General features: G+C 39.0%; 4 protein-coding genes and 1 long non-coding RNA gene across 5 annotated transcripts; 3 read left to right on the top strand and 2 right to left on the bottom strand.

The window, feature by feature from the left end:
• The first annotated feature begins 10,539 nt into the window (after nt 1-10,539).
• Nucleotides 10,540-10,938, top strand: LOC106441465 (leucine-rich repeat extensin-like protein 6). Its single transcript, XM_013883279.1, has one exon. It carries the CDS (start codon nt 10,540-10,542, stop codon nt 10,936-10,938), a length of 399 nt encoding a protein of 132 aa, XP_013738733.1.
• Nucleotides 10,939-11,130: 192 nt separating this feature from the next.
• On the top strand, nt 11,131-13,788 carry LOC106443129. Its single transcript, XR_002656673.2, has 5 exons — nt 11,131-12,119; nt 12,213-12,325; nt 12,407-12,583; nt 12,857-13,086; nt 13,179-13,788. It is a non-coding gene; the product is annotated as an uncharacterized LOC106443129 (long non-coding RNA).
• A 252-nt stretch (nt 13,789-14,040) lies between these two features.
• Nucleotides 14,041-17,441, bottom strand: LOC106441466 (translocase of chloroplast 120, chloroplastic-like). Its single transcript, XM_013883280.3, has one exon. The coding sequence runs from the start codon at nt 17,282-17,284 to the stop codon at nt 14,639-14,641; it is 2,646 nt and encodes an 881-aa protein (XP_013738734.1). The 5' UTR covers nt 17,285-17,441; the 3' UTR covers nt 14,041-14,638.
• Nucleotides 17,442-17,452: 11 nt separating this feature from the next.
• BNAC03G07240D lies at nt 17,453-18,751 on the top strand. Its single transcript, XM_013883281.3, has one exon. It carries the CDS (start codon nt 18,080-18,082, stop codon nt 18,557-18,559), a length of 480 nt encoding a protein of 159 aa, XP_013738735.1. The 5' UTR covers nt 17,453-18,079; the 3' UTR covers nt 18,560-18,751.
• Nucleotides 18,752-19,773: 1,022 nt separating this feature from the next.
• Nucleotides 19,774-20,831, bottom strand: LOC106443130 (basic leucine zipper 43-like). The gene has a single exon (XM_013884726.3). It carries the CDS (start codon nt 20,524-20,526, stop codon nt 19,948-19,950), a length of 579 nt encoding a protein of 192 aa, XP_013740180.1. The 5' UTR covers nt 20,527-20,831; the 3' UTR covers nt 19,774-19,947.
• Nucleotides 20,832-22,622: the final 1,791 nt, after the last annotated feature.

The raw sequence follows: 22,622 nt of genomic DNA, 5'->3' as shown, positions 1-22,622 counted from the left end.
CGATATTAACAGCTATAACTTTTAATGTGAGAGCGAAAACTTACTTCGCAAATAATAGTATAGATTAAAATGAGCAAATTATTGTACATAAAAAAATATTCTATTAAATATGAAATATTTTAAAAAACAAACAATAATTGATTTTAATGTTTCTTGATTTAATAATATATTTATTTATAATTTTTTGTAAAATTATTAATTACGCAAGTGCGGGTAACACACCTAGTAAAAAGTATATTGAGAAGAGAAAAGGAAACTAATCTCTAATTACGTTGATTTTCAAGTTATCAGGAGCTAAAAATACAACATATAAATAAAATATATCATTCATCAATATAGAACCGTGCGAACGTTTATGGATGCCCGAAGCAAATCATATAAAAAAAATCTTCAAAAAAATAGTAATACTACGTACTATAGAGTATAAACATATTAATAATTTAACTTCCAAAAATATTAATTATAAAACATTTCCTTTTGTAAAAAATATCATTCAAGTATTTATCATTCAATTTTTTGACTATTTTTAAAGATAAGATAATGAAATTACTCAATGTTTTTGTCATAATTAAATAAAAATAAAGTTTTGAACTTCAAAATTTCAATATTCCAAAAATAAATTAAAAATTAAAATCACCAATATATAATTACTCTAATTCTTTAACAACTATAATTTATCTAAATTGTTTGTTACTTAGGAAATTCATGTTTTTACATAATAAATCCAACTTTGTAATCCTAATTATCAGTGTTTTCATGTATAAACTCAAGTTTCTATAGTTATATTATGCCTCTAAATTAATAGATTATATGCTTTTGATCTTAAATTTTTTTTTTGCTGCTGTAAGCGAGGGCTTCATTTTTCTATACTGTGGCACGCCACTACATCAATACTATTAAAATATAAGGTTCTCGTTTAGGTGCCCTAATGTTTTGAAATTAATTACAATACATTGTTACTGACTTTATTTAAATTAACATATAGTTTCAATTAAATTCAGTATTTTTTATAATTCTTTTTATTTAAACAGCAATACCTATGTTTAATTAAATATGTATTCCTATTGAAACATAATGTATCATTAAATATCAAAGTAACAGCTACGTTTTAAACAACTTACAATTGCATCAACACTGATTTCATTTCTTAGAGAGTATATGTACCAGATTTTTGTATATTGAGAATGATGTTCTATCAACTACCAAACTTCAACGTTTATTAAATTCTGCAAGTTTAAGAAAAAAAAACATTCTGTTAACATCAGTGTTTTTACCACTCATCATTTCCATACAAAATTTTGCTTACAATCATTCGTGTAAACCATTACTTTTTTGGATGAAACCAATTCGCCGCGTTTTCTGGTTAAGTTGAGAATCAATAGCAAATGGTTTCACGGTTAAAGTACTTTTCATGGTTTCAAAGATATCCTTTTTTGAATGCATATGTGTCGGATGGTGAAGAATCTGGCTGACCTAGTGTTGTTTAGATGTAATGAATGATCTCTTGATTTTCATATGTGTTCGAGGTACACAATCCTTGAGAAAATAATTATTTTGCTTATTTAGAACCAGCTCGAATGCATTGTAGGTTGTCTGACTTGTAAATAGTATATCTCGTAAACCATTACTCATTTTGGTATGAAACCAATTCACTGTCTGCTCTGATTGAGTTGGAAATTTATTGCAAGAGGTTTCACGGTCAAAATCTTCATGGTTACAAAATTATTCTTTTTTGAATGCTAATGTCGGATAGTGAAAAATATGATTGATTTATTGAGGTTTGATGCATGGTATCAACTTTTCAAATGGTCTTAGATGTAATAAATGATGTCATGGTTTTCATACGTGAGTTTGAGTTGTTAAACAAATAAGTGCTATTATATTAGCATTAATAAACTGAATTCCATCAGAACTGTGTGGACGAGAGTATTAGGATGTGTTGGATAATTCCAAACTTGTGGAAACTTAACATATTATTAGATGTTTAATATGTTAAGATAAACACAATAAGGAAACCTAGAAATAGGAAAATGAAGTTTCTATTTAGGTTAGGTTTGTGTTTTCCATATCCCACATGTTAAAGGAAATTGTTTTTCATATAAATATAGGTCTAATGGAGAGGTGTTCCATATGATCTGAGAGAAACATATTGACAGCTTTAGTTTTGAGTAGTTTCTAAAGCTAATAAGAAAAGTTGTTCTTATAACTCTTTGTGTTTTTAAGAGATTTGAGGATGAGAAAGTCTTCGTGATACACCCTTTTTAAAAACTCGTTCAAAGAAACATACTACCTTTTCGGTTGGCTAAAATATATTACATTATTGATCTTTTTCTAGTAACTTACTGGTATTAAAATGTGTTTGCTGGAGTAACTTTCTTCTGAAAATTTGGACTGATGTTTTATTACTTCTTGCAAGCACTACATCAAAAATATATATTGGCATAACATCTGGTTGAGATATATCCACACAATTTTGCTTGTAAAACTTAATATTTCTTTAATCCGTAAATCATAAAATTCGGTCTTTTTTTTTTTTTTAATGATTACTTTTATTAATCAAACTCATAAGGTTGCAAACCATAAAACTCAGAACAACACACGAAACAAAACAACACGAAAGAAAAAGAGCAAATAATAAAGGATTATAATAGGGTGACCCAAAAGAACAAACGATAGCTTGGTCATTCAAAAGAAAGAAAGCCACGTAGCTAGCACTGATGATTGTCCAGGAGGAACAGCTTGCCTACGAGCCAGTGGATCAAGTCTGAGTCTGATTAGCTGCTTTATCTCAGAGATAATTATGCCCGGTTGTTTCTGAACTGAAGTATGAATTCTCTTGTTTCTCTCCTTCCACAAAAGATAGACCACTGCCTGGAAGAGTAGCTTGATGATCAGCGCAACATTTTTGTCTCTTGTTGGCATGATCAGCCATCTCAAAACACCTTCAAAATCCTGCAGAGGCACTAGATTCAAACGTGATAGAAAAAAGCTCCACACCTGAGAACTATATGTGCATTCAAAAAACAAATGATGTCTGCTTTCCTAATTCCCCGAACAGAGGACACACGCCGGTGGTACCGAGAGGCCCCAACGGATGAGTTTATCTCGTGTTACCATTCTATTCCTCGCTGCAATCCAAGCAATAAAAGCATGCTTCGGAATCCTACCTGTGAACCATATAGCTTTATGCCAGAACACCTCTGTAGGCGCCTGATGAAGTGCTCTCCAAGTAATTGTAGCTGAGAAAGAACCATTACCACGCTCAGGCTCAGGGTACCAGACACGTATCATCCGCTTCAGATTGTAGAATCTCCTGAGCATTTGGTAGACAGCTCTTCAAAAACGTGATAATAGAATTCCTACTCCTGCTCCTGTCCAACCACCATCCCTCACTAGTTAAGGCATCTGCAACAACTGCATCAATGCTTAAACCTGTGACTTGAGGTCCCCTCTCTCCCACCAGCTCAATTAGAGGACCCAACGAAGTCCAGTTGTCATGCCAGAATCTCGCAGTTATCCCTGATCCAACTTCACAATACACCATAGGTCGCGCTATGGGTTGTAGCTTGCAAATGGATCTCCAAACCCAGCTACCTTTGCGTGAAGGATTTAAACTCCAGAAGTTATCATTCGCAATCAAATTTCTCCTCACCCACGAGACCCACAACGAACCCCCAGCTGTGAAGATTAGCCAAATCAATTTCAATCCCATAATTCTATTCCAATCTGCGAGACGCTTCAAACCCAGACCTCCCGCATCTTTAGGGGTGCATACTGATTCCCAAGCAATCTTAGCACTTCTAGCCGAGTTTGGAGCACCACTCCAGAGGAACGCATTACACATACGCTCAAGAATAGTTATACAATCTGCAGGAATCACAAACATAGACGCCCAGAAAGATATAGTGGAATAAATGACAGCTTGTATTAGCTGGAACCTACCGGCAAAGGATAGGTGCTTTACTGTCCATGAGTTAAATCTCGCTGCAATCTTGTCTATCAGCGGTTGGAAATTGGTTCTAGTCATCTTTTTTGGTGAAAGGGGTACTCCGGGAGAGCACCTTGAGCTATTCCGAGATCATTAGCCATAAGGCGACATCTAGTAGCTGACCCTCCATCTAGAAGAAGCTCTGATTTTTGGCGGTTGATCTTCAGACCCGACATCAATCTAAACTCATCTAGGATATCCAGTATTCCTCTTAGAGAACTAGCAGTACCATCAAAGAAAATTAGGACATCGTCAGCGAAGCTCAAGTGTGTGATCATTGGCGCATCGCACTCTGGGTGAATCCCAAACCTCCCCTCTATAGCTCTTTTATCCAACAACTTCGAGAGCACATCCATAGCTATCACAAACAGTAGAGACGAGATTGGGTCTCCTTGACGAAGCCCTTTCTTGCCCAGGAAGAAACCATGTAGTTCTCCATTAATCACAATACTATAAGCAGGCGTGGTGACACACTCCTTTATCCAACCAATAAAAACCTCTGGGAACTCTATTGCCTTCAAAACACTTAAAAGAAAATCCCAGCTGAGGTTATCGTAAGCTTTAGAGATATCTATCTTGAGGCAGCCTCTAGTTGTAGGTCCCTGATCATTAAAATCCCTCACTAATTCAGTAGCCAATAGCACATTCTCACACAACAGTCGATCTTGGACAAAACCAACTTGATTTCTCTGCACTATTTCCGCCACACACAGCTTCAACTTCTTCTTCAGAAGCCTAGCCATGACCTTGTAAACCGTGGAGCAAAGTGAGATAGGCCTAAACAGATGCAGCTGATCCGCTCCTACTATCTTAGGGATGAGAGAAATAGCTGTCGTGTTAAATTGTCTCAACATACGACCAGCTACGAAGAACTCTTTAACTGCGTCAGTCAAATCTTTTCCTACAATCTCCCAAGCCTCCCAGAAAAACTCCGCTGAATATCCGTCGGGATCAGGAGCCTTATTCTTTGGCATAACAAAGAGAGTAGACTTGACCTCTTCATCTGAAGGTAAGCTGGTGAGTTTCTTTGCTATATTCTGAGGGCATCTATACGGTATTAGGGACCTCAGCTCTTCAACCGAAATACCCAACAACGTGACATCCTCAGAACCCAAAAGATTCTGGAAATACGCCACCACCATATCCTTAATTTGGGTTTGGTTAAACACTCTAAGACCGCCTGCATTCAGCAAATAAGATATCGCATTCCTGACCTTATGAGCCACCACCGCCTTATAGAAGAACTTAGAGTTTGTATCCCCACAATCCAACCACCTAATCCTTGATTTCCTGTTAAAGAAGATCTCTTGAGCTGCCTCAAAGAACAGCCACTTTCTTCGTGCAACAAATTCCATACGGAACAGAGAATCAGAAGGATCCGACAATAGTTGAAGCTGAATATCCTTCAGAGCGCTGAGAGCTTCACTCGCCCGTTGCTGAATGTTACCAAAGCCTTGTTTGTTTATCCTCCTACATGTAGCCTTAGCTTTTTTCAACCTCTGGCCCAAGGAAAATAATCTCGAACCAACCGGGATAGGATCCTCCCACGTCTTTGACAACTCAGAGAAGAAACTCGGGTGTGAAGAGAGGAAGGAGAAGTACTTAAAACTGCACTTTCGACTCTGAGAAATCGAAGAAAGGTTCACCACCACCGGGCAATGATCAGAGTCTCCTGGTGGTTCAAACATACTTACAGACTCTAGGTATCTCTCCCTCCACCTTTCGCAGCAAAGGACTCTATCAAGTTTGCGCAAAATGGGATCTTCAGGACGCCTATTTGACCATGAGAAGAAAGTACCTCTAATTTCCATGTCCGACAAACCAGTATCTTCCAGACAGTTCCGAAACTCTTCCATACCCCTTATAGGCAAATCGTAGGGAACCATGGAAAAATGCTCAGCTGCTGTCACTATTTGATTGAAGTCTCCCAACACTAACAAAGGAGAGGTCGCAACAATAGAGGTTCTGGATATAGTAATAAGGTCCCTCCATAGTTCGCGGTGCTCTACTTCAGTGTTATGAGCATAAACGAAAGCTACTGTACAAGTTGTACCTGAAGCTGGGTCTAAAACACCACAGAGGATGAACTGATCAGTCTTCACGTAAACCACCACAGACACAGACGGTTTCCAAAGAAGCCATATTCTTCCTCCTCCTGACTCCGAGTAATTATTATCAACCCTCCACCCTGGAGCGATTGCTCCTAGAACATTATTAAAATTTTCCTCCTGAACATGAGTTTCTATCAAAGCCCCGACCGAAGTTCCAAGACTCTGCAACCAACTCCGTACCACTCTCTGACGACAACTCCATTAAGACCTCTAATATTCCAGCTAAAGAACTTCATATTTACAAGTTTTTTAGAACGCAGAGCAAAATCAGAGCACCAAATCCTCAACCGAGTAGTTATCTCGATCGAGAAGCTTCGCCGATTTAGGAGGAGGACCAACCTTACCATTAACTTTCCAATACTGAAACTACCTTATAGCACGCCTATAGTTCTTGGAATGTTTAGTGATCCACAAAGATTCCTCATCTTTCTTCATATTTTCATCTGTCTTGATTATATTATCCTCTTTCTGATCGTCAGAGTCTACTGAATCTTCACTGATCTCACCTTCTTCCAAATCGTCGACCAAAACACCAGCTGAGGTAGACCCTTTACCTGAATCATCATCGGGTACAGCAGAATCTGTCCTCAAAATCCCCTCCTTTTCCTTTCCTTTGATAACTGCCTCCATACTCGAGTCTTTTTCTTCCAGTTGAAGCGTGTCAAGGTCGGTAAGGGCCTTATTTTCAGGTGGAGAACTCAAAGCCCTCGCTTTAGCTTTAGCTCTGGAGCGGGACCTTCTTCGAGATCTTGATCGAGCTCTCTTCATATCATCTTTACAGACTTCCACTGGTGTTTCTACTCCACCTTCAGTACTCTGAATTGGCACGACCAGATCATCTTTAGTTTTGACGACACTGATCACTGACTCTTCCTTCTGCTTCTGAGGAATCTTCAACTTGGGTTTATTACATCTGTTCAAGAGATGACCAAACTTGCCGCAGTTTATACACTTAGGGGGTAAACTCGGATATTCCACATCTATCCGAACCGAGTTCCCTTGTGAGTCTCTTACTTCAACCACTGCTGGAGGGGTTTTTGATAGATCAATTTCAACTTTAACTTTGGTGTCTCCAAGGTGATAGGGGTCCAAGCGAGATTTCTCCGTATGTAGAGGTTCTCCTACACCACTTGCGACCACACTTATACCGTCGAGTGAGTACAACTGTGGGGGAACATTCTTTAGGACCACCCATGTCGGAGCAAAGAGAAGTTCTTGTGCTGCTAGATTTCCATTTGCAGTCCATAGATACACCGAAAAGGCGCATCTATCCGCTTGCCAATAACCGACCTGAAGAACCCATTCTCTGGTCTGAACAGAGGGGATGAAGATGAGAACACAAGTGTCAGATACCGTTCGGACTGTAATATTGCCGAACTTCCCCCAAACTGGGTTTAGATCTGCAATGATCTTGTTTACTGAGGGACGACGACCATGGAAGTGCGCCACCAAATGGTCCTTCCAAATCTCAGACGTCTTGAGCAGAACAGATTCCGGGGCTTGAACAACTGGAGTCCCGTCTTCCAGAAAGGATGGATTTGATATCTTACGAAGATTCCGCAAAGAAGATTTAAACCTCGCCGCATAAGACGGGACCTTGGCTGGCTGGAATCGTTGTCTGGAGAGGAGGGGACTGGAGCTTCATCTCTATTTCACGGTTGAGAAGTTGGTTCTCGCGGCTCGAGACTCTGACCGGACTAATCTCCCCTGGATCGATTGGGTGGCTTGCCGACGGAGAGGGGTTGGGGATCGACATGGCTGAAAAAGGAGGGTTAGCTTCTCGCTAGCCGGCGTGAGGCCACACTAGCGGCGGAAAGACCGGTAACCTAATCGCCGTTTAGGTGTTTTTCACACTCTTTTTGTTTTGTTTCTCATAAAGTTCGGTCTTGATGAAACGCACATATGAAAAGTATAGTGTATGGTGACCACTAAATAAACAGTTCCTGTTCCCCGTATATGATGCTCTTGTATATTGAAATGTGATTAATTTAATTGGTTAGCAAAGAAACATGTCTAATACATTAAAAATGTTAAGTTGTATGGTTCAGTACTGGAGACTTTGTAGCAAGGCCAGGTTCAAGTTATGCTTCATTGCATGGTGGAACACGAGAAAATTAAAGACACGTGGTATTTGTGGTTTACATGAGAAAATCTGGACATTTGCTTTCTTTTTTTTTATCCAAAGAAAAAAGGGACAATAAAACAATAATGTAATCAAAGTTTTGTGTTTTGCGTAGAATAAAAGACTTTAAGGCTTATTCGATTAAATTATTTATTTTATGGTTTGTTGAATAAACCTTTTTAATCTGAATTGAGTTATATTCAGTAGAACAAAAATAAAATTTACAAATAAAAAAAAACATTAATGCTTTGGTTTGTAATTTGTTTTTGCCACAAACATTAAACCTATGTAGAAGTTCAGTAAAAAAAAAAAAATTAAACATGTCGTTTCGTCTTCGTTAGAGCCAAAAAGTTATAAGTAATTGGGTTTAGAGACGGGCTCGTGTTATATGGGCTGTGCAATTCCTATCATAAACTAAAACGACATCGTTTTAGTCAGAAATTAAGAAAAAAATTGCGGCGGTGACACGACTTTAAGATCTCGAACCTGACGCTATCCCTACAGAGCTATCCTAGAAAGTTGTTGATGTAGCTATGTTTTTATTAATAGACACTGTAATACATTAGTTACAAAAGCTAAGGAAAAAAGAATCGACTACACTAATCTTTTTGTGCAACTATGAACAACGGAATGCAAAAACAAAAGCTTAGCGTTGCATTAATCAATAACATTTCCCAAGAAAAAAAAATTGATTAGAACACGGTACACTACATCTGATGTCAAAAGAAAATGTGGATTGGTGCATTTCCTAGACGAGGTCATATCCGTATACATCCGGTCACAGCTAACCAAATAAAATATCTGGACATTTGCTTTTTTTTTTTTCTTTTGATACAAAGAAAAATACGGATATATCAAAAAAGAAACATTAATGCTTTTTTTTTTCCGTCAATTTTATTAATGAAACGGGCCGAGCCCAGCAAAGATACAAAAGGGGTGAAGCCCACATACAACCGGACCACCAGCCCAAACACACTCGAAATACGGTCCAAAGGCCCAAACATTGAAAACCCTAGAAACGAAGAGTGCTGCCGCCGCATGCAACTCTCCTCCGTACCGCCAGAACTCTCCGGAGGCCAACCACTCCAACACTTCTTCACCGCAAACGTCTCGACTCAGGTGATTCCTTAATCAGAGTGATTCAATCGCACCTGCGAGATCTCCTCCACCACTAATCAACGCCAACACCGAGAAGAAGACTTCGCGTGAAACCATCTTAAAACACCGTCGAAGAGCTTCTCTACTCAACCGACTACCACTTCATCGCTTACACCATGGACCCTTTCCATCTGCGCCTCTACCTCGTCGGAACCAAACCGTACGAGCCTAAGGCACAGAACGAGAAACCGCATATAAAACCGAACATAAAAAACAACACAGAGCCGCCGTCAACCGAAGAGTATGGCGACGCGGAAACTGCAGCCGACCGTTCTCCTTTATCGTAACAGGAGCCACGACGGGTACCTAAACCGACGTCGAAGGAGCTGAGAGAGCCTCCATCGCTCGGACCACAACCACTTGCGTAAAAGAGCCGAAACCTCCACGCCCTGGAACACAACACCGACGCGTCTTTACTCCAAACTACTCGCGACCGAAAAGGAAGGAGACAAACTTCATAGCTCCGACAAGGCTATCGGTGATGAGAAGCGGCGAGGAGGAACACATGCGATCATTATTCACCAGAAACAAAGGTCCCGACGACGGCACGGACGCTCACGCGCCGGCCGTACGACGGCCTGTAAATCAAATTTGATTTACAGGAATATTTTCTTATAAATTTATGTTTGAAAAATGAATAATTGTTGGAGAAGAGAGAGAGGCAAACATTAATGCTTTGGTTTTGATTTTGCGAGAACGTTTAGTTTTGTCAGATAGTGAATAAAATACGACTTACATGGTATACTCTCACACGTGTGGTAGTGGGTCTCGCCTCTAGACTCTATAGTAGTAGCCTTTAATAGAGTATAACGGAAGTAATAACCGCTCACGCCGTGTGCACAAACGTTTATTCACTACGGCTGATTTAACTTTACTAAGTTTGCCTTATCACCGTTAATTTGTTAGAAGTTTGGAAAGAGAAACACGTGGCGTCAATCCATCGCCCCCTTTCCTTTGTTGCCGAGCACAGACGAACAGATCTCGCAAACGACAGTTTGATGGCAAATCGGTAAAATATCATCAGCTTGCAGAGGAGGAAAACTTGCACGTGACATGGACACGCATATATCACACTCTCTCACTCTCCTTCTCCACAGAGACAAAACTCAGAGCATCTTACAAAAAACAGAGAGCGATCAAAAATCCTAGAGTTTCTCAAAATGGCAACAATGATTCGCCCTCTCACCCTCCCTGTCACTGTCCCTCTCCCACTCCCCCTCCCCCACAGTCCTCCGGCACCCCCACGCTGGCCTCCGGCACCCCCGTGCAGTCCTCCCTCCCCCGCTCTACCTCCTCCCTCCGACCGCCCCATGCTCTTCCCGTGGAGAAACAAGCGCAACAGTCTACCAGAAGCTTTGTCCTTCCAACCGAGCAACAAGTTTCCGGCACTCTCCTGGAGCGACAAGAAACCGACGAAGATAGAGACCCGCTTCCAAACCTACCCGAGCTCGCCCTCGCCGCACCGTTACAACCGCCGTGCAAGATCATTCTATTACGTAAACCCAATCTCCTTCTTAGTTCTGGTTGGCGTCGTTCTGTTCCTCGTCGATTTACCTTAAGCTCGTTCCTTCTTTGTGCTTAAGGTTTTAATAACTATGTGCTTATTACACCAAAAAAAAACTATGTGCTTAAGGTTTTAAGTTCTTTGTGCTTAAGTTTTTATGATTCTGATCAGAAGGAGACGAAATAATGTTTCGTTTCATTTAGAGCCAAAAAGTTATAAGTAATTAACAAGCATCCCTTATCTAGTCAAAATTTGTTTTTGTGAATTTCCACGGTTTAAAGACAAATTTCTCATGCTCTGCATTCAATTATACTCTCTGAGGAATTATCTGTGACTTCGAATTTGTAACCCAGGATCTTGTGTTTCGTTCCTTCTCCGTGCTACTTCCGGTGCTCATAAGTAATTTTAGTCGAGTTTCTTTTACAGTGGATTCATAAATCCAGAACCATTGGTGTTGCTGGTTGATATACAATAAACAAAATCCAATAAAGCAAATCGGGTCGTTGGCATCTTCTCCCACCTCTCGATGCACGAGACTCCACCAGTGAACCAAAATCGGGTGACATCTTGATCTTGTGGTTTCTGCTCCGGCGGGCGTAAAAAATCCTAATCACATCTCAACCGCAACCATATCAACGTTGCCTCCTCCAGCTGCTTCGGCGCGTTATCGATCAACATAGCTTAGCTTCACCTTGCTTCCCTCCATTCATTAGATAAGAATCAGCGATCGGTTTTACGATTCGATCACAATTGATCTAGTTTCAGATATCCGATCGATGTGTATGTGCGATAAACTGATCTCGATTAAGTCAAACGAAGCCTGTAACTGAAACTATAATCTGTAATATTCCAGGAAAAGCCAAGTGACATATCTGAAGAAGGAGTCGATGATTCAAAGCGGCATTGACGTCTCGTCTGTATTTGGAGAAATGGTCATGTGCTCAAGAAGATGTGTTATCATTTACCTTTATGCCAAGGGTAATCCGGACGATCTATTTTCTCCAAAGCGATTGCAAAGATGAGGACCCTATGATCCGTGGGCTGGCTTGCTTCTGACGAGTTTGTGTTCCTTACAGTGTTGAGTATCTGCTTGGAGAGTGGGCTCAAGGACAATAACAGCTAACAATTGCTGTAACTGGATTACTGAAGCTTTATCATATCTCGACCTCGACATGCATCGATGCTGAGTTTCCTGCAACTTTGAAAAGTTTGATGCTTCATGATTCAGATGCCCAGGTTAATTCTGTTCAATGCACTTGGTCATAGACCCTCCCTTTTTTTTTTTTTTTTGTATGATTAGTAACTTTTTGATATAATATATGCTGGCAGGTAGTTGCCAATTGCCTGGCTGCACTTCAAGAAATTTGGAGTTTAGAAGCAAGCCACTCTGAGGAGAAGGAATCTTTGCTTAGCAAACCATTTATATATTATTTCTTCAACAGGTATGTGCTTTAGCTCCTCCTTTCCTTGTTCTTGTAGTCGTAACTAAAAAGGGAGAAGCAAAGTGGTGTTTTTCTTTGCAGGATCAATGAATGGCCGCAATGTCTTATACTTGAGTTGGCAGTAAAGTACCTGCCGTCAGATAGTAATGATAATTTTGACATTATGAATCTCTTAGAAGACAGACCTCTTCATGCCAATGGTGCTGTTGTCTTGGCAACAGTCCAAGTGTTTCTGCAGTTGACGCTCTCCATCAACAGGTACAAGTCCACCTCCTTATTCTTAATCATGGAAAACGTTTCCTCAAGGAATAAAATTTGTGTGGGATTTTATGATGATACGTTTGTGGAAATAGTTTCCGTAGTGTCTAAAAGGTGAGCAGTGAATTACTTTGGTTACGTTGTCAAAAAAAAAAAAGCTTGGAAAATCAGATTCTAGTTTCTAGCAAAACAAAGTCATCACCTCTGGAAATATTGATAAGTTTTTTCAGCGTTAGCCATGCTGTCTCACTGATACCAAATGATCTTGTTTAGGTATATGAGCGTATTAAATCTCCACTTCTGACTCTCGTTAGTTCTGGAAGTCCGGAGCAGTCGTATGCAATCTTGAGCCACCTTCATCTTTTGGTTGTCCGTGCGCCATTCATCTTTGCTTCAGATTATAAGCATTTCTGCTGCCAGTACAATGAACCCTTATATGTCAAAAAGTTGAAGCTTGAGATGTTGACTGCTATTGCAAATGAAAGCAAACACTTACGAAATTGGTATTGTTTCATATTGTATGGAATCTGGAATGAGAAAGCGGTTTGTTTTTGGCTCTTTAATGTGATTGTTTCGTGATTTTCTTTCCACTCAGTGACGGAACTGTGCGAGTATGCTGCAAACGTTGATATTGAAATTGCAAGGGAATCAATTCGGGCAGTTGGAAAGATTGCTTTGCAGCAGTATGATGTGAACGCGATTGCTTTGCAGCAGTACTGATTTTTGGACACCGGACAATCACTACCGGTGGTATTCCTCAAGGTATGGTGGACATTTTCTCTGCAAGCGTAGATTCTGTATATCAGTCACGTCTTCTGTTATGTGGGCTGGACGTTGGAGACCTTGAGAAACTGAGATCAAGAAAGGAGGAACTAGAAGACTCTATATCATCCATTGAAGAAACTCGCAAGAGTCTTCAAACAGAGCAAAGACTGGTGGAAGAAGAAGCAGCTAAACTTAATAAAGAGAGGGAGTAGATTATTAATGTCTCTCATGTGGAGAAGAATTGCACACCACCAAGGCAGTCACACTATAATGCATCACCCCTTACTAGTGATGATAGCTGGCTCAGGACTGTAGTATTAGCTGGTGGTGTTGCATTGCAATTACAATGTGTGGTGCTCATTATTGATTGTCATCCAAAGTCATAGAAAACTATTAAGAGTGAGTTGTAATCTTTATGTATACATATTGGATTTGAAATAGCTTGTTAAGACCCCTTGGTCATTGTTATATACTAATTCTTTCACTATTTCTTTAATCAGTATTTACTTCATTGGTTGATCTATATATTAAGAAGATACAATGGGACACACAAAAGTCATATTGATTATCAGTTAGAAGGTTTTCAAGTGTCCTAAGATCAAAAGAATGATACATACATGGCTCTGAGAAATTATCTATGGAAAATTTGGCAAAAGGCAATCACTTTTTATCCACTTTCACTTGATATCTCGAATCCGTCACAATAATATTCACATTCGTTTCGCACTTAGATATTCGCTAGTTCTTAAACTTGTTTAATTTTGTGGTTAAATCGTAGAAACTCAACTACCTTCAAGTTCATTGTTGATGATAATGCCAGTATTATATGCATCCGGAGATATCTTTGATTTGCTTGCATGGTATATAAGTTTGTGCTACACAAGACTACATTTTCTGGTGGTCTGATAACTTTGTCACACTTCTGGCTTCGGTGAATGAGTGAGATCCATTTTATGGGCTCAAGAAGAATATGTATTATGCCACTCTGGCGGCTAAATTCATATGGATTTTATAACACTCAACGTATCTTTTGAGAGAATTCATCAGCTTAACAGTGGTGACTAAATCATAAAGAGCATCATTGACAAACCCAATGGATATTATCAACTACATACAGCAAAATCCTTAACAAATCAGTCATTAATTATATAAAAGGAACACGGAAAAGTGCGGAAGAGTGCAAATTCTTAAGCCCACAGGGGGGTCACCTAGAGAGAAAAAACCTCTCACCTTTCACTAAACGGTTTTTCAATAAATAGCTAATTCTTTTTATTTTTGATCTTAAAAACATTAAATACTCTTCATAAGTAACTTCAATAACCCTGCTCTAAGTAGCTTCTTAAGCAGAGGAACAAGTGCGGGCATAGCATGTTCGAGCTGTTCAAAGATGTTTGTCGGGATGTTTGCCCCTCTGCTGTTCAGATTAGCACAAGCAGTTAGACCAGATGAACAAGGAGAATAATAACTAAGTAGCTTCTTAAACAGAGGAACAAATGCGGCCATAGCATGTTCGAGCTGTTCAAAGATGTTTGACCGGATGCTTACTTGCGCTGCCCCTCTGCTATTCAGATTAGCACAAGCAGTTAGACCAGATGAACAAGGAGAATAATAACTAAGTAGCTTCTTAAACAGAGGAACAAGTATAGCCATAGCATGTTCGAGCTGTTCAAAGATGTTTGCCCGGATGCTTACTTGCGCTGCCCCTCTGCTGTTCAGATTAGCACAAGCAGTTAGACCAGATGAACGTCCTATGGGCACTTGGGTCTGTATTTTCCCTCCGATAGCAAGACCCCCATGCCCAGCCACCACAAAAAGTCCCAGTGTAGAAAAAAACCTACCAAGCCACTGAGCTTCTAAACTACCCCCATAAGCAGCATCACCTCGACTAGTCATTGCCCCACCACCATACACATCCATTCCGAACATTTTATTAGCAATCAACTTACGTTCTGCTTTCACCCCCGCAGACACCGAATCACCCAAGAGCGTCACAGCGAGACCAGCCGCAGCTTTGTGTTTCCTAAAATCGGTATGACTTTGAAGAGTGCAAGACAATTCATCCCCAGTATTTTTTTGCATCTCAAAACCTAGGGCGGTTGATCTATTACCCTCCTCTCCATGTACAACCAAGCTGGCCATTGCCAGCTGCACGTTTGCACCTTTCTTGAGGTTCTCTGTCATTTGGCCCTCGTAAGACATATATATATTTTTTTTAACATTAGCCCAACCCCCTTCAGTAGTTAGACCATTATAGCCAATATCATGATCCCACCCCGGAGTTACCAGGACTGGCCCAACGATTAGGCACGGGTTGGAGATTTCAATAGGTGGATAGGAACGAACAGGATGATTGTTAGTGTCATACCATATCGGTATAGGTACTAGCCTGATAGGTGGAAGAATAATACGAGGTCGTCGTCTCTCCTTTTCCGCTTCCATCTCTAGGTCCGCCTGGTGCTCAAACTCAACACGATATTGCTTCTTCTGAGATTTACTAAGCCTAGAAATCTCAGCTTCAGTCAATCGCTTAAAAGGAGGAGGAAGCTGATATGATTCATGGTCTTCGTCATCAGACGGCAATTGAGGCGGTCTCGATTCCAGAAGAGATGAGAGAAAAAATGACAGTGGTTGAGCCTTGGATCGAGCTAATGGTCTTCCGGCTGGACTATTATTATTACCACCATCTAGTAATTTCAGAAGAGCATTTGCTTCTGCTAGAATCTTGGATGCAAACGAGAGTAACAGCAAATGAGGCTTCCACGCTTGGCCATTCGGTAACACTTTCTGACCCGCCCGGTTCGTTCTGCAAGCAGGGTGGTTCTCAACTAAAGACACATGAGGGTTCACGAGCCGCACATCTCCAGCTGCTTGGCGAATGTCCAGCTGAATGGCATGACAACGTCGTGTTACAAACATGTCGTAGCTAGAGGCAGCGCCATCTGGTGGAGCGGAAGCGGCGTGAGTCAAACCCACGATGGCGTTAGACCATATCGACGGTCCAAGAACATGGGTAATGGTGCGCAAAAGAAGCATGTCGTCATCTATGCTTTGCGTTTGCGTATCCAACCTATCGAGATATAATACAACATCCGGTGGGCTTTTTTTGATGAAAGCCCTAATAGACTTGAGGGTTTTCACGTTCTTGTGTTGATCAAACCATGATGGTGAGAGGCCTGGAGTGTCGATCACCCGGACTTTGATTCCCTGAACAAAACCCTCAACAAGCTGAACCCTCTTCGTCCCCATCTGGAATGCATCGGTGGTACACATCTTCTTCACTTGATGATCATCATCGAAAATAGAATTAATCGTAGCACTCTTGCCAACACCGGTTTTACCGAGCAACATAATCGTACAAGAAAAATCAAGCGGATCCTGTCCGCCAGCTGCCTCAAGCTGTTCCGCCATGTAAATGGCACGATTAATACTAATTAAGGCACCAACACGACTGCTTATTCCCCTAGACAGCTCAGGCAATCCAAGCCAATACAAACACTGAGCAACAACAACGTTACGTGGAGTTTGCCCTAATCTGTGTGAAAGCCTCAGAAACTTGACCCTAATCAGTTGTAGCTTCTCACTGGTCTCATCGGTGGTAGTGGTAGGGTCCTCTGCATGCTGAGACACGTTGCCATTGATACGGCGAGGAACACGTCGTGGAGTGGGTTTCAAAAGAGGAGCACCAATCCCAAGGCCTAGTACTGGGGGAGCAGGAGGTAACGAACTTGTAGGTGAAACACAACTTGCTTCCTTGGATTTTCTTTCACTTCCCTGAATCTCTCGACTTATATTCAATCTGCTGCCTTCTTTCTGCTTCTCAAAATCCTCGTGCAACACATCATCGGCATGGAAATCGTCATCCCTCGCATCAACATCAGATATCATCAATATATTGTTGTTGATGATTCTATCGTCTGCATTCTTTTTCTCTTTCATATCTTCTGACCTGCTCACAAAACGAAATCACCAACCAAACAAAAACGCTTTAAGCTTTGATATAAAGTTCCAACAACCCTATCACTAAAAATATAGCTCAGAAACGAAACCCTAGCTCGGGATTATCGCCAAAAACTCTGGAATACTCACTAGCCGCTTTCATTGAAAATTAAATCTAAACGCTTACACAAAAGAGAGAGAGGGGACAACTGCAATGGTAATCTAACCTTGTTTAGAGAGAGAGGCAAACTTCTGACGGCGGGAAGGTGAAGATTGTTTAGGACTTTGACTGTGAACACTTTTAAACTTATAATGACTTTACAAAAAAATATTGGCTGTGGCTTTAGAAAAAAAAAAGAGTAAAAGTCACAAATTAACGTGAAGGGAATATGGAAGTTGAGACTTTTAAACTGCATGTCTATATTGCTTAAGAAATAATGGAATTTTCGGCATGATGAATATAATTTTCGATGTCAGACTCATAACTATACTTTTTACACGAAAAAAAAAAACATCCTCTTTAGTGTCCACGACACTTGTAGATTTATATGGCAGCCATTAAAAAAGCTAAACAAATATTCTTCGCAATAACTTAAAGAAAGAAAACATGCCAATGGTCATGTAGAAGAAGACATAATCTAACATATTTTTCAATAGCAAAATCCTTGAAAGTGTCACGAAAGCACCAATTTACAAAAAGTGTGGTCCACTTCAATGCCTTTCTATCAGCCCATTCTCAGCCAATCTCTACCATAACCTCACCCTCTTTGCGATCTAACTAGAGAGAAATTGACCATGCATCCAGACTATGATAGTTCAAGTATAAACAACATGCAACAACAAGACTACTTCCACTTAAACCACTATTACAGCAACTTAAACCCTTCAACCAATAACAATCTCAATCTTATCTCATACCCTCAAATGCAAGAACTCAATAATCTACAATCTCCGGCAAGCCACAACTCTACCACGTCCGATGAAGCAACTGAAGATGTATTCCAAGTTGCTTGGCTTCGAAGCGAGAATCACCAGATTTTAGACAAGCTTAACAAAGCCTCGGATAGCAATGATCTTGTTCTTCAAGAGAACGTGATTCTAAAAGAGGAAAACTTGGAACTTCGTCAAGTAATCACATCTATGAAGAAGCTTGGAGGAGCAGAAGGAGGAAGCACAAGTTTCCATGAAAGATATTGTTCTTCTTCCTTGGATCATGACTTGGATCAAGACTTCTCTTGTATTACAAATGATCCAAAGACTCATCATCCGTCATGAGCTGTTGTGATCGAACTTTAAGTTTCCGAGACTATATTTTTCTAGGCTGAGAATAAAGCTGAGTTCTTATGTATTTTTCACTGAGCTAGCTAGCACCGTTGAGACATTACTTTTTAACGGTTTAACTACGTACTAAAGTTTGCGTTATCTTTTGATGAATAGTGAATTTGAATATTACTTCTATCTATTGTACTTTGTATAAACAAAAAAAAAAGAAGATAACTGGAGATGATGGCTATTACTTCTTTCACTTGAAGATGATATTGGACGGTCCAGGAGGATAATGACAAGTCTCCGGTCTGATATGAACGTTAGCTACTTGGTGAGCTTTTACGATTGTTACATGTTCAAACTGTATCTTATTTCTCTGGACCTTACATCTATGACTATGCGGTTGATATGGATTAGTGAACTCATATCAAAGATTAATTTATTGGTCCAAATCACTCATTGAAGATTGAAACGTATACTCACATGACCAGGGCCGGCTTAGATAGGGGGGCGAGCGGTGCGACCGCCCCGGGCCCAATCCGTTGTCCCCCTATTTCTTAATAGATAAGGATCCAATTTAAAAAAAAAACATGTATTTTTATATTAAAAATATAAAAGGGGTCCAATTTTTTTTATATGAAAGTACTTTTTTTATTTCCATAGATTTATTTTTAAAAATACTTCTGATATTTTGAAAAAAAACATATATCTATCAGATTTTTTTTTTAAAAAAACAAAAGTTGGAAATTAAAATTTTTTTTTGCCCCAGAGCCCATGACACTATTGAGCCGGCCCTGCACATGACATAGGCATCCCAGCTTGTAGTTGTTATCAACGATGCTGAAATAAAAGGCAATAATGCGCATATAGAAGATGATTGATCATTTTCTTTATGCTAAATATACGTAATTTTTTTACAAATCCAATTTTATATCATAGATATATTTATAAAGGCTACTCTGTCTTGCGTGAAGAGAGTTGGTGGTACTTATGTGTCTTCGTTTCTTTTCCTATGTACGTATACATAAATACATTGTTTTTGCTCCCAAGTATATATACGTGTAGAATATAATTTCTATCATTTAGTTTCTTGTTTACAACTTTAAAATTATATCACCAATTATATACCATCCAATATCATCTTCAAGTGAAAGAAGTAATAGCCATCATCTCCAGTTATCTTCTTTTTTTTTGTTTATACAAAGTACAATAGATAGAAGTAATATTCAAATTCACTATTCATCAAAAGATAACGCAAACTTTAGTACGAAGTTAAACCGTTAAAAAGTAATGTCTCAACGGTGCTAGCTAGCTCAGTGAAAAATACATAAGAACTCAGCTTTATTCTCAGCCTAGAAAAATATAGTCTCGGAAACTTAAAGTTCGATCACAACAGCTCATGACGGATGATGAGTCTTTGGATCATTTGTAATACAAGAGAAGTCTTGATCCAAGTCATGATCCAAGGAAGAAGAACAATATCTTTCATGGAAACTTGTGCTTCCTCCTTCTGCTCCTCCAAGCTTCTTCATAGATGTGATTACTTGACGAAGTTCCAAGTTTTCCTCTTTTAGAATCACGTTCTCTTGAAGAACAAGATCATTGCTATCCGAGGCTTTGTTAAGCTTGTCTAAAATCTGGTGATTCTCGCTTCGAAGCCAAGCAACTTGGGATAGGAGCTCATCTAAGTGTCTTTGCTTCCTCATTCTTGACCTTCTTGCTGATTCTCTGTTGGATACCATACGCCTTTGCTTTCTCTCGTTGATGACGAATACATCTTCAGTTGCTTCATCGGACGTGGTAGAGTTGTGGCTTGCCGGAGATTGTAGATTATTGAGTTCTTGCATTTGAGGGTATGAGATAAGATTGAGATTGTTATTGGTTGAGGGGTTTAAGTTGCTGTAATAGTGGTTTAAGTGGAAGTAGTTTTGTTGTTGCATGTTCTTTATACTTGAACTATCATAGTCTGGATGCATGGTCAATTTCTCTCTAGTTAGATCGCAAAGAGGGTGAGGTTATGGTAGAGATTGGCTGAGAATTAAGGGGCTGATAGAAAGGCATTGAAGTGGACCACACTTTTTGTAAATTGGTGCTTTCGTGACACTTTCAAGGATTTTGCTTTTGAAAAATATGTTAGATTATGTCTTCTTCTACATGACCATTGGCATGTTTTCTTTCTTTAAGTTATTGCGAAGAATATTTGTTTAGCTTTTTTAATGGCTGGCATATAAATCTACAAGTGTCGTGGACACTAAAGAGGATGTTTTTTTTTTCGTGTAAAAAGTATAGTTATGAGTCTGACATGATAAACAGGTTGAAGTTTCTGCGAAAAAAAAAAAAAGATAATCAAGTTGAAGTAGTATTATAATTTATAAGCTGATCCCATTTACATGTATATTATTTATTCATCGATCGGTTAATGCATGAAAATTAATTTATTATGGAAAACGCATGCCTTATGTTCCATCGTAACCTGATAATGAGTGCTTTCATGGTGTATCATACACACAGCTTATATATATGGGTGTATATTAGTGTATGAGTTGTGACACATGGATGTGGTGCATCGATCATGATACGATTAGCTTAGTAACCAAGTGGCAAGTTGTTGTTATATTTACAAATGGAGTATAAGAGAAGGCGCTTTGGTTCTAAAGTTTTATACAAAACATCGCATCTCATATTTTTTCAAAAAAAAAAAAACATCGCATCTCATAATGAGACTTCGACGTTATCACTTATCGACAAACTAGACCAAACACCTACTTCAGTTCACATTTATTTTCACAACTATAAACTATTAAAAAGATGAGTGTACCAATATCTGTACGTAACATGTAAATTATTAGTTAGTACTACACTTAGATGCATGGTTTAGACTTTTAGCTACAGTTTATGTATCTTGGCAAAAAAAGTTCTGTAGAACGTTCTATGTAGCTCACGCACGTAATGTAGCTAAATGAAGGCATATGCAGCTCAATTTTGACATTTGATCATATTGTGTAAATACCTCAATGTCTCTTTTAATGGTTCTTGGTTACTAATACATAGTTATGACTATTTACCAAGTAATATATTAGTATTTCACTACGTACTAATAATGGAAATTATTAGACTAGTCTACAATTTTCAGACCGATAAATATGCATGGTTTTATACTCCAGATCGTTTTTCTTGTCCCTCACGCGATTAAATAATATACATTCGAATATTCAATCGATCTAAACTCAACAGGCTTACGGCACAATACGCTTATTGCTAAACATAACACACATTGCTAAAGGATAGCTCAAGAAGAGCAAAATTGCTGCGACTATCTGTCCGATGGGGGAAACGAATGCTTGCATATAAGACAATGCATGCTTATACAGCCTTAAACCAAAAGAAAAAGTGTATATCAATCAAAACAAAAATGTATATCAATCGATCTTAACTAAACGAAATTTGTATCGATATATTATACAATTAACAGTCGTTTTTTGAATAGCAAACATGAAGGAGATTGATCGAGATTTTATAACCGAACAGCATCTATATATTGTTATTTATTTATTGATGTAATCGTGAGCTTTACTTGTATCTATAACCTGTTCAATGCTCATAACTTCACATCCACACGTGTACACATTCCTCTTCTTCAAAAATTGTCGTTACATATGTTTTAATGATAAAGTTGATCTTTCGTTGTCTGTAATCTGACCGAGAGATTATTGTTGCTTAAAGTAAACTGCCGCTGTAACTAAAAACTGTGGTTAGTTCCTCTCACATGTTTAATGATTTCATATAATAATATATATATATATATATATTCTTTTTTATATAATAATATATATTTGATGAATCGATAAAGTTTTAACAGTTGTTAAAAAACATGAATAAATTGAATAGAGATATTGAAAACAATTAATAAAAGCCATATACATTTATGTTTTCCCTTCTAATTTACAGTAAAAACAAATTTCTAACCGTCAACCTTCTGACAATACAATTGGTATTTTAATTACGCTTTGTAATTTTGGATAAAACCACTAGGGCGATTTGTCGACTGTGTATATTAATCGAATCTCTACAT

This window comes from Brassica napus, chromosome C3 (assembly GCF_020379485.1).
Source record: "Brassica napus cultivar Da-Ae chromosome C3, Da-Ae, whole genome shotgun sequence".
Lineage (NCBI taxonomy): Eukaryota > Viridiplantae > Streptophyta > Magnoliopsida > Brassicales > Brassicaceae > Brassica > Brassica napus.
The sequence above is the reverse complement of the archived record's forward strand: the minus strand, read 5'-3'. Positions and strand labels throughout refer to the sequence as shown.

What these genes read in the sequence shown, in the direction of transcription:
- LOC106441465 (XM_013883279.1), top strand. Translation starts at nt 10,540, where the DNA reads ATGGCAACAATGATTCGCCCTCTCACCCTCCCTGTCACTGTCCCTCTC.
- LOC106441466 (XM_013883280.3), bottom strand. Translation starts at nt 17,284, where the DNA reads ATGAAAGAGAAAAAGAATGCAGACGATAGAATCATCAACAACAATATA.
- LOC106443130 (XM_013884726.3), bottom strand. Translation starts at nt 20,526, where the DNA reads ATGCATCCAGACTATGATAGTTCAAGTATAAAGAACATGCAACAACAA.
- BNAC03G07240D (XM_013883281.3), top strand. Translation starts at nt 18,080, where the DNA reads ATGCATCCAGACTATGATAGTTCAAGTATAAACAACATGCAACAACAA.